The sequence below is a fragment of the Lycorma delicatula genome, chromosome 7, assembly GCF_047948215.1.
Source record: "Lycorma delicatula isolate Av1 chromosome 7, ASM4794821v1, whole genome shotgun sequence".
In the NCBI taxonomy this organism is placed as follows: Eukaryota; Metazoa; Arthropoda; class Insecta; order Hemiptera; family Fulgoridae; genus Lycorma; species Lycorma delicatula.
Window position 1 is genome coordinate 143,888,914 of NC_134461.1, and position 12,031 is coordinate 143,900,944.

Below are 12,031 nucleotides of genomic sequence, written 5' to 3' on the forward strand. Positions count from 1 at the left end.
TACTAACTAATGTAAGTTGATTGACTGAATGCAAACCTTTGTGATATAAACATTTTTTTATTTATATTTAATAAAGTTTTAGGGTTTTTCATTAGATTTGATGTTTTGAATCGCTGTCATAAAATATTTCTTTTGTTATATCTATAAAAGTTAACGTGAAGGCAGATTAAAGGTTTTCTGTCTGGATTGGTTCAATGCGGTTTTGTAGCAGTTTCTTTTTATATATAATAAACTTAGAGGTATTAGTATATCTGTGAACTGAGTGCACATTGAACAAATGCTTATCTAAAAGTAATTTAGAAGTTCCTCAAGTAGATTTTATGATAATCATATAATTAAAAATATTGGTAATCTGGATTTTGGTTAATCTAGACTGCAGAAGGAAATAAACATTTTGCAATAAAGTATTTAGACCTTATAGTTTTCTAAAGTAAAAAAATTAATTACTACTTTTAAAAAATATATCTCAAATTATGCTAATGACATGGTACTATTGATTGATAGATGTCTGTGCTACTGATTCCTATCTTTCTTTGTTTTTATTATTAATTTATTTTGTGCTGAGTTCTTTTTGAGAGAATTTCCAGATGATTTAAACACCGTTCTGTTAAAATTTGTGTACTGTAATAGTTTATCAATACTAGCCCTATAAAAATCTAGCCTATTTATCTAGTTGAATATATTTATAATGAACAAAAATCTAATTATGCTCTCGCATAGGAATTGTATGCACTTTCAAGTATAGAAAACATGCAAATACTTGATAGCAATAAAAATAAATTTAAATTGCTTACTCCCAAGAAATTATGCTAAATAAAAAACAGAAAAGAAAATACTAGTAAAAACTGTATTTTCTAAAAGATTGGACCCACAATTTCTCACACCAACCCAGACTCCAATTTTTGTTTTGTGTAAAGATTTTTCTCGTAATTCATGACAGTTAATTGTTGACCACAGTTGTGTATTTTTTAAATTAATTTACCCTTCCAGATGAAACCGTGCTTCATCTGTTAAAAATATAATGTCAAAGATACCTATGGAATTTTGATCAATAAAATGTTTAAAATGTTGACAATAATTTAGTCTTTTGGCATAATCTGTAAGTTTCAGTTCTTAAACACACATTTTTTTATGGGGGAATAGTTTCAGTTCTTTTCTTTAAGATTTATGTGCGGTAGCAAGTCCGATATCTTACTGCTGTGCTAACTTACTTGTTGACTGAGGAACTTTTAGCCACAGCATTTGAAATATCAAGCAACTTCTGTTCATTTAATTTAGGTGATTTTCCAGTTTGGGCCAGCATCTACAACATAGCCTATTGCCTGGAATCTTTTGATGAGAGTTGAACTGCATTGTAGAAAGAAATGGGAGTGTTTGGAAACTTTTCCGAAAACTTGTGCTTCACTAAATCAGTTAAAGATGTGTTCAACGAGAAAAATGCATTTGTCTTCCAAAAGAAGCATTATATTTTTCATAACTATTGATTAAGATAAACAAAACGAAGCATGTTCAATCACAACTTAACAACTGATGTATTGGTTTATTGCTGAGAAACACAGAGCACCAACCTAATCCCCACTCCCTGGTCTGAAGGATTGGAACGCAGCAAACAATACCATCCATAAATAAAACAAAATAAACATAATCACCTTTAAATAAATAATTATCCGCTCGATAAAAGAAAGATTAAGCAGCAAGGGGCTTTTTTCCAGGTTCTGCAATTTGTAGGGTGATTAGAATTCTCCTGCTGTCCTTGAATTCCATTCCTAACACCAAAAGACAGAATGCATCATTTAATTCTAAAGTGTACTCACAGCAACTTTACAAATGCTCTGTATATATTCAAATTATGGTATTGAAATTAATAATTTCATTAACTTCTAAAGTTTTAATTGCAGGAAGTTAATTTATTTTGTATTAATGATCTGAGATGTTAAACATATTTTTCCATTATTTTAAATTTAATTTTCACAAAACATTCTGTTAAGGCAACAATCTTTGTGAAGTACTAATCCTTTTTTTCCAAATGTGTTTTTTGCATCAATTAGTGAGCAATAAGCAATCTTCCCATGGTCCAGTGAGGTGAGAATGAGATGTAGTTTTGTATTCCTTGGGAACATCTGACCATTCCTGAGGTGTGTGGTTAATTGAATCTAACCATCAGAGTACAACCCACTGGGTTGGTCTAGTGGTGAATGCGTCTTCCCAAATCAGCTGATTTGGAAGTCGAGACTTCCAGTGTTCAAGTCCTAGTAAAGGCAGGTAGTTTTATATGGATTTGAATACTAAATCATGGATACTGGTGTTCTTTGGTGTTGGGTTTCAATTATCTTGGGAATGGTTGAACTGAGACTGTACAAGACTACACTTCATTTACACTTATACATATCATCCTCTGAAGTAATATCTGAACGGTAATTCCTGGAGGTTAAACAGGAAAAAGAAAGAACCATCAGGGTACACCAGAATCCGCTGTCTGATATTCAAATCCGTATACAAGCAACTAACTTTCAGTGTTATTTGAATCTCAGAACCTTTGACTTTGAAAAGCTACAGTTAAACAACTGATTTGTGACAAGTTAACCACTAGACTAGCCCATTGGGCTAAGTACCAAATGTGGAAGAAAAGACAAAGTATTAAGGAAAATAATTTATTTTAAAATTGAAACTAAAATTAATGTAATTAGTGTTAAGTATATAATTTCTATGTTTTAGAAACATGCAGAAAGTTTGCCGTTGTACTTTGGTGGTTTTTTGAGTTCATCAGTTTTATCCTCCCCCTGCAGCCAGATCCGAAACCAAGCATGAACACGTCTCCAGGGGGTGCTATCGCCTCAAACTGCCTAGTCGAGAACTGACGTTTCTCCCAGACAGCCGGGACTCGGTCTTTAAATAGTCGCCATGCCTTTAATGAGGGGACCTCGTGAGATTCTCTCACTGCGACTTCGGTCTTGACGCTACGCCTCAAATGAGGAATTCCAAAGGGATCCTCCACTGGGACAACGGTACTTTGGTGGTTGGGGTTCAATTAACCCCACGTCTAAGGAATTATCGGCCAGAATCTGTAAAAGATTACATACACTTCATTTACATGTCAAATATCATCCTTACCTCATTGGTCCGTGGGGAGGGGAGATTGCTTATTGTTCACTAACTGAATTTTTTTTTGTTGATTGCAACGTACACATTAGGAAAATAAAAAAGTAAAACTAGGTGTTCATTTGGATTGTTAAACAATTAACATGGAAGAAGAAATATAAATAAAATAATAAGTAAATAAATTAAATAAAGAAAAGGAATAATAATATAAATTATTTATTAATAAATAAGTAGTAGTTATAAATTACAGTTAAACGAGTAACTTTTTAATTATCAGATATAAACATTCTAAAATTAGAGTTAAAGTAAAAGGTGTGGCAACAAAGTTGCAATAGCTTCCTGTATTGGTTATTTACTGCGAAAAAATAAATTATACAAGAAAACAGTTACTCAAGATTTCATTTTTTGGAGTGGGGATAATTTATGATGAATTTTATTGTGAAATTATTATTTTCTGTATAAATAAACCAAGGCTTCAGAAATTTAAAAAAAAATGAGTAATTTTATTCTGCTCCTTCGCCTTTAAAATCATCTTCCAAGAAGATTTTTTGATTTTACTTACTTTACTTTGTTAAGTGGAAACAATTTTAAAAAATTCCACTAAAAAATGTTCAGCCAATAAAAATTTACTCAAAATTTATTTTTTTTGTGTTGTTGAGGGGAATTATGATGAAATTTTATTGTAATACAGGATGATTCAAAGAAACGGGAAATTTTGAAAGTTGTGTTGGTAGCTGTGGGCGATTGGTACCACTTGATAAGTGGCACTAATCGTCCTCTCTAACCTAACCTGCCATTTAGTTGTCATGGATCCTTGGAGTGGTCGTGACAGTGACAAGTGTGGAGGGAGCGCGTAGAGAATTTCGCCATCATTTTAATCTGGGACGGCACGACCGTGTTCCATCAGCACATGCAATTAAAACATGGATATCTAATTTTGAGGAAACTGGTTCGCAATGAAAAAGAAACCTCCAGGCCGTGAGCGAACCGTCCGTACACTACAGAATGTTCAAGCTTTACAAGATGCTGTCACACGAAGTCCACATCGGTCATCAGCATCTTTACAATTGCAAGTACAAGTGTTCGAAGAATGCTAGTGAAGGACTTGCAATACCATCCACACAAGTTGCAGATCGTCCAGGAACTGAAACCAAACGATGCAGTTGTGCGAGCACAATTCTGTAATGTAATGTTTCAGAAGATAAATGATAACGAAGAGTTTGTTCACGAACTGTGGATATCAGACGAAGCGCATTTCCACCTCAGTGGATTTGTTAACAAGCAAAATTTCAGATACTGAGCACAAGAAATTCCTACGCAGCTACACCAGGGTCCGTTGCACAGCCAGAAAGTGACCGTGTGGTTTGCTATGTCATCTTACTGTGTTATAGGCCCTTATATTTTTGAGGATGACAACGGTCTTGCGATTACAGTGACGTCGGCTTGTTACGTAGCCGTGCTTGAAACCTTTGTTGTGGAACAACAAAAGAAATTTCCACCAATTCTTAACACAGCCTGGTTTCAACAAGACGGAGCAACGTCACATACTACACGAATATCGATGGCAGCTGTACGCCGATTGTTTGGACAACGTGTCATTTCACGAAATGGTGACATTAGATGGCCTCCCAGATCGCCTGATCTCTCAGCTTGCGATTACTTTTTCTGTTTACTGTTTAAAAAGTACTAAAGAATAGTATAAACTCAAAAAAATTTTTAAAAATTAAAAAATTCGATATTTTTAAATTCTGATTGTTTTGCTTTTCCTGCTGCTATGCTAAGGAAGACATTAAAACAATTGGTTAAAAAATGTGCAATAAATAAAAATATAGTTTTTTTTTTTGATTTTATGGGGAGATAATTTTAATTTTTAGGAAATTTTTTTTCTAAGTGGTATAAGCATGTACACATATACTGAGTTTGATATAAAGTGGAGTTATGTTAGCAAAATTTTGAGAAAATTGACCCCAAAAAAACTAGAAATTTACCTCCTTTACTAAAGGGTCTACTAGGAATACGAATATGAATATTCTTACATATATATATACAGGAGTTAACGAAATAGGCAACGCTATAATTATATTTTAATACAGAAAAATGAAATTTAGCAAATGCTTCTATCCCCAAAACCCAGTATTTTTCGATATGTGACCACCCCAAGCTCTCGGAGAAGTTACTTAGAAAGTTAAAATGGAAAGAAAGGGTTATGACACAGCATTTTAAAGGACATTGAAAAACATTTAACGTAAAAACTTCAGACTACGACAACCCTAACAAAAATAATCATCATTTAAAGTTTTTCACATGTAGTTTCAAAAGTGTTTTACTGTACTTTTTAGATAACAATCCAACAGTGAAACAGTTAGATTGTTGAAACTGTTCAAGCAGTTGAAACTAGTCCTGTTGTTAAAGTAGATAGGAATATAAATACTCCAGGGAAGATCAGTTGACATCATAACATCATAAGTGAAACGTTATGATGTAAGTCAGCGAGATTGATGCTCTGCCAGGAGTGTCTACGAGATCACTCTTCAAGATGATATTTCGATGAATGTCTGCAATTTAGTGCTATGATAGAGTTGTAAGCTAGGAATTATTATGAGAGTTCGACGCTGTCATCAATTTTATTAAGATTACAGTGATTGACAAAAAACTTTTTAATGTTTCTCCTGTGATACTCTAAGTGAGAGTAATACTTTCTCTAAGTGTGAGAGTTTGACGTGATTAGGGTGATGTACAAGTAATTTTGTGTAACAAGTAATTCTAGTACATGAAAATAAAAAATTTTTCGGAGAGTTATATTAGACTATTAGTGGAAAAGATAATGTATAAATTTCATCCATAAATTGTTTTATTGTGAGTAGTTTTATTTGTGAGTAGTTTTATTTGTGTAGTAGTTTTATTTGTGAACAGAAAAGGTATTTGCAGTAAAAGAACAATATGGTTTTCTTATGTATTGTACTACTATTCTACCAAATACAAGACTAGTGGTTAAAAGTGCTAAGAGTAGCGGTCAAGCTAATGTATTTTGTCAATAGCACTGAATTACATGTAAATAAATCCTTACGATTACTACAAATTCTGTTTTGTATGTAATCACTGTTTATTATAACTATTGACATTTATTATTATTGCTCTTATTATTGTTGTGGTTGAAATTACTATGACTATAATTTTTGAATTATTGACATTTATTATTATTATCATTATTACTGTTTTCCTGTAAATACAATTTTTTTATCACCCTTAGTTTTAACTAAATTAAATTCAAAAAAATTAAGGGAAAATATAGTTAAAATCTGTAAAATTTATAATTCTGCAAGGCCATACCTGTGTTAGAATGATTTCAATGATGCTTTTCTTTTATAAATAGCCTCAGGCACATCACGAATTAATGTCCAACAGTAATCAGCTAGAATGTTAGTATTCCATTTCCTTTTATAGCAGCTTTCCATCACCAAAATGTCTTGGTGGAAATGTTCAGCGTGTTCATCACTTACGTCTGTGAGGTTGCCAGGAAAAAATTCAGATGTGAGTGGAGGATATGTATTAAGCCATTACATCCCATAGCTCTGTATGAAGTAAGAATTTTATTAAAAATATTGTGCTAATTTTCGGATTTTTGTTGCCGAGAAATTGTTTGCAAACGTCTTTAAATGAAGCCTAAGCTGCACTTTCTACTTTGTTTAAAATTGAGTTAAATACATCATCTTTGATCAGCTTTCTTATTTGAGGACCAACAAATATTCCTTCTTTAATTTATCCTTCACTTACATTTTGAAATTTCTGCCTGATTTAAAAAACATCCAGAACTATCCTTCTTCATTGCTTTTACAAAATCTTTCATTAGTCCTAGCTTGATATGGAGAGGAGGGTTAACATTTTTTTTTGGATTCAACTAAGGGCTCATGCACATATTTTTCCCATTTGTAATTACAAATGGGAAAAAAAAAGTTGTCTCATTTCTTTCACTTTTTGGTAACATAATGTTTATCTCTACCACGGCTGTCCCATTCGCAAAGAAAACACATGTACTTATAGCTATTTTGATAGGCATAGCTTAAAGTTATGCCTATCAAAATAACAATATTTGTTAATAATTGTTAACAAATTTATTAATTTGTCAATAGCTTATAGCTATTTTTGTTATAGGCATGCAACTGCATGCCTATCAAAATAGGTATACTATAATACTAATACTAATATATTGCATACTATATGAGGAGCTCATGTCTTATCCTGATCACCAATTTTACACTGAAAGTACAAATGATACGCTTTTTTAATTAAAGGTGTAATGTTTTTTCTATTTGATTTTATGGTAAACTCATCACATACATAACAAAAGGCACCCACATCATTTACACAATTTTGAGGCATTATGACACTGCACTGTTAACAAACATAAGATAGCAATAAGACTGAACAACATTAATTCATTCCTAAATCCAGTGCTTAATACAAACAACACAGGTTTGTTTTCAGCTACATGTTTTGACCTGCACAGTCATGATTAATCTTGTCCATTAAGGCTCACTCTTCGGTGTTAGATATGATATCATAATATGTGACTATGATATGATTTAATTCTTTTTGTAGTGTTGTTTATTTACAGTTTACAATTTATGTTAGTAAATTTCAACAATAAAAAATGAGCTAACAAAATACAATACAGGAGCTTAAAATACTAACCATATGTTGAAATATGAAAAATCCTTTAATTAAAATTGAAAAGTTTTTTTAAAATGGTGGGTGATAGAAAGATTCTGAATTCATATTCCTTTTCAGCATCAAAATCAGATTAAAATAATGTATTGCATGTTAGGAAACAAAAATTATGTTTATCAATGATGTGTATAATTAATAAACACCACCATTCAACTCTTAAAAATAACAAGCTTTAAATAGATTTAATTTTAAATAGCTTTTCAAAGTAATATTATAACTTATGATGAATCTATGAATTGAAAAAGCTTATGATATAATGATTGATAAATTTATAGTAAATTATTTTGGTGTTCATAAATGGTTTTTATTAATCAATAATTATAATACACTATTTATTCAGCAGCGAGGCGTGCTGAAATTAGGTGTATCTTTCTTGAACAAATTTGTGCAAACTTTGTTCACAAATTCCTCTGAAACGGGAGTTTACTATTCAAGTATTGCACAATTCAATTCTGGTATTACTAGTTACATTGATTACAGAGCTATATTGACTTTTATGAAATAATCGATTTATTAAATTACTTTCCAAATACATAAATTTAAAAAAAATTATTTGGTTTTTTTTGTGGTCATTAGTTTAGTAATGATTTAAAAACATATGTTCAAGTTAATGTCATAATGTTATCAACAACTGATTTGAAGTTTGGATCCTTCTTATTGCTCAAAAAATTTGATTACTATGTCTTTAAAGGCTTTCCAGGTTTCTTTTTCTGCAACTTACATTTGTTCCTCAAAATTACCATCTTTGAGAAGTTTTCTTATATCATGACCAGTAAAGACATCCTCTTTTAATGTGGTGATTGATAAGACTGGAAATTTGTCACAGATGTATTTAAAACATTTACCTTCTTTTGGTAAGGCTTTGACAAAATCGCTTGATCATGTCTAACTTGATATGCAGAGGAAGAAAGAAAACATTATTTGGATCTTTGAGAGCTTTTTGGAGCACATTTTTGGTTTCAGGTTCTAATAACGCTCTTTTTGGCCAATCTTTCCTTATCCAATGGTTTTCTCTGTCTCTGCTATCACATTCACACAAAAGACAAGAAAAATTTGTGTATCCTCCTTGCTGTCACAGGAGCAATGATATTATTTTGAGATCACTGCATCTAATCCACTTATGATTGACATTTAATTTTATCGACAACAAATTCAAAATTGTCGTAACCCTCTTTTAAATGGACAGAATGTCTGACAGGTATTCATGGTTACACATTCCCATTGTGAAGAAGGACAACTTTGAGGTTTCTTTTGGATGAACTTATGAAGTCTTCAATTGGTACTTTCATATGGAATGTTAAATCAGTCAAAAGTCCATGTACATCAGTACAGAAGACTAATTCTCCTTCTTCCAAAAAATATGGAACAAAATCCTTTTCTCTGTACCTGAACCATGAAAATGAGGTGCCAGCTGCTAGCAGGTTCCTCTCTTTAAGCCTTAAACCAAGCGATGTTTAATTTTCTTTGGTCAGATGTAAGTCTCAAACCAAATCATTTAGTTCAGACTGTGAATAAAGCTCTAGTCCACAGCTACCTCCGGGTTCGTACTCCTTGATGTTATCTTTATTTAAATCACTTCTGGAATCCGCCTATTTCAGGTAAATATTCTGGTGGAATTTGCACTAGTATATCTGGATTATGCACTAGGAACTGAGCATAAAGCAGATGGCATATTTGGATAGTGATTCTTCTTTTACTTTTCAAATTGTAACTATGAACACCAGTTGAACAATCGCACCATGCATTGGTGTGATTTCATGGCTCTCGCCACACCATTGGAACTCCAAATCTGAACACTTCTTGTTCACCATCTAAATCCTTCAACAAATGTGTAGCAAAAGTAGTGGGTGCCCACGTTTTGTCTTGATCTCCTATTTTCACTCCGAAATATGTGAGGTACACTTGTCCATTGAAACTTGTTATAATATATTTTTTTTGCCTTTTCACCACAAATGTAAAAAAAAGAATCTGCAGATTTTTTGCGAACCTTTTGAAGCCATTCTGAAAACAGAAATTTTTATTTATGGCCTAAAAATATATTTTCCACTGACAAAAACGCATCTGATCACAGAGGACAGAAAAAACTCAATTTACCAGAAGACTTTTTATTTTTATTTTTTTAATTTATTTTTTTTCTTTTTAGGAGATGATGGTTGAAAAGGCACTGCTAGTAGTAGCACGGTGCATGAGTGGTGCAGAAAGCTGCTGGTAAACATCATATATCTTGTTAAGTCTTGTCACAAGCTGTTGACTTCATGCATTCACTGAGCAAGGGAGATCCAACTCTCCACCGTCATTTTCAACCCAACCCACCCACCACCCATCTCATCAGACTACTCAGCTGTTTAGCTATAAGTATGCATAGTGTAAGTAAAAAAGTGAATATATTATATTAATTTATTATAAAAAAATGTTTCATATCTATTTTATAGTATTACATATTTGCAATTTTTCAACTTTTTACAGCTTTTGAAATTCACAATTCGCAAAAAATCCTGATGTGATGGAAAAAAGTGAAGGTTTTTCAGATTCAGCGCTAAAAAATAAGTAGGAATCGACTATTAAAGTTAAAAAACATTCCACAACCCAAATTTTGCAGGCTTGTGTTATTAAATGTTACTAATATAATTTGAAAATTATGATAAAAATTACATACATGAATCCCAATTTGAAAATCTTATATATTTGTGATTTCTATAAATTTATGTATATTTTTCAAAAGTTTATCTTAAGTTGATCATTTCAATTCAAATTGAATACATAAATATCAAATGAATTAAAATCACTGGCACAGCCTGCTTATGGCATTAGACAACCCTAGTAGATAAATAAATAAAAACAAAATTAACAGGTAGTATATATAATGATATAAATTATAATTCTTTATTTTTTTTACAGCAATAATACAAACATACCTTTTACATTAATTTGAGTAATTACATAACATTAATTAAATGATAATTTTATAATAATGTCTTTTTTCGTACTTACAGCTTAGAATTCTTATCACCTAAAATTACACATTAAAATATTTATGTAATAAGAAGAAAATATACTATTTGCAATCTGATATTTTGATATAAAGTAATATCATTTCAATAAACACTTCGGTTTTACATCTGCATTCTGTTATAATTTTTTATTTTATTTTAAAGAGCACCAAATTCAATATAAAAAAATATATCTAATGGATATTTTAATGTTGTTTCAGAAGCATTATTTCTTATTTTTGAAATACAGTATGAGAAAAGGTTCTCTTTCTTTAAATTTGAAGTAAGTTGAAAAATTGTAATAACTTATGTTATTTTCTTTGTTATTCATTATGTAGGCATATTTTCATATTTTTGCATATTTTCATATTAATGCTTCTTCAAATTGTAATAATTTTTAAATGGACGACAAGGTATTTTCAGCCTTATATGGCAGATTGAGATATATTCTCTGTTTAATTGAATAATACACAAGTAATATTGATGATTGCCTAATCATAAAAAAATTTAAATATGGAGAACACAAAAGGTCCTTAGTTTGATAGTGGTAGTCTTCAAAAACCTTGAAAACTGGCATAGCTTTACTTTTATTTATTAGCAGTCATTTGTGATACAATTGTTGTCATGGACAACAACAACAGGTAATTTCATGTATAAAATGGTTTAAGCATAAACCATTAATATTATTAAGTTATGTAAATCAATGATTGTTACTCATGTAAAGGTGTAAAGTACATAAATAAATCACATTTTAATGTTTCTGATTTCAGCCAGATGAGGTTTTTGAAGTACTACCAATTTTATTAGGAAGTTACATATTTTATGCTGTTTTATGATTACACAGTACCATATATTATTATTCTTTTTTTTGGATTTGTTTTATATTTGCTGAAATATATCAACAGCTACTGTGTATTTATGTGGAAAATACGAGTATCAACATTGCTAAGGTGATTCTGATTCTGATGTTTATTAGTTTACATTATTGATTACTAGTGACATATTTAAATATGAATTTTTTTTCCTAATGGTATTCTTTATTGTAAAAATATTTTTTTTTTTAATTTTATATAGCACATTATATTTAATGCTTCTATAGCCATCTGAAATTTAATTATTTTCATATGAATTAATAGTTTTTAAAATTAAATCTGATATTCCTGTTTTGTATATGAGTGAGTATGTAGTGTATTTTTGAAGAATATTTTATGTAC

At 30.9% G+C, this 12,031-nt stretch overlaps 1 protein-coding gene across 6 annotated transcripts in view; it reads left to right on the forward strand.

Annotated features, from left to right (window-relative positions):
• The window catches only part of LOC142327427 (prefoldin subunit 5-like), a 72,765-nt gene that overhangs the window by 29,680 nt on the left and 31,054 nt on the right, over window positions 1-12,031 (forward strand). For 2 of the 6 annotated variants that reach the window (XM_075370484.1, XM_075370485.1), the window contains exon 5: window positions 9,971-10,193. The exons of 2 other annotated variants lie outside the window; for them this stretch is intronic. In XM_075370484.1, coding sequence (XP_075226599.1) covers window positions 9,971-9,984 — 14 coding nt within the window. In that variant the 3' untranslated portion in view covers window positions 9,985-10,193. Of the gene's footprint in view, window positions 1-2,715; window positions 3,594-9,970; window positions 10,194-11,587; window positions 11,975-12,031 lie in introns of those variants that run through there. 2 more of the 6 variants (XM_075370483.1, XM_075370479.1) reach the window with 2 other exon arrangements.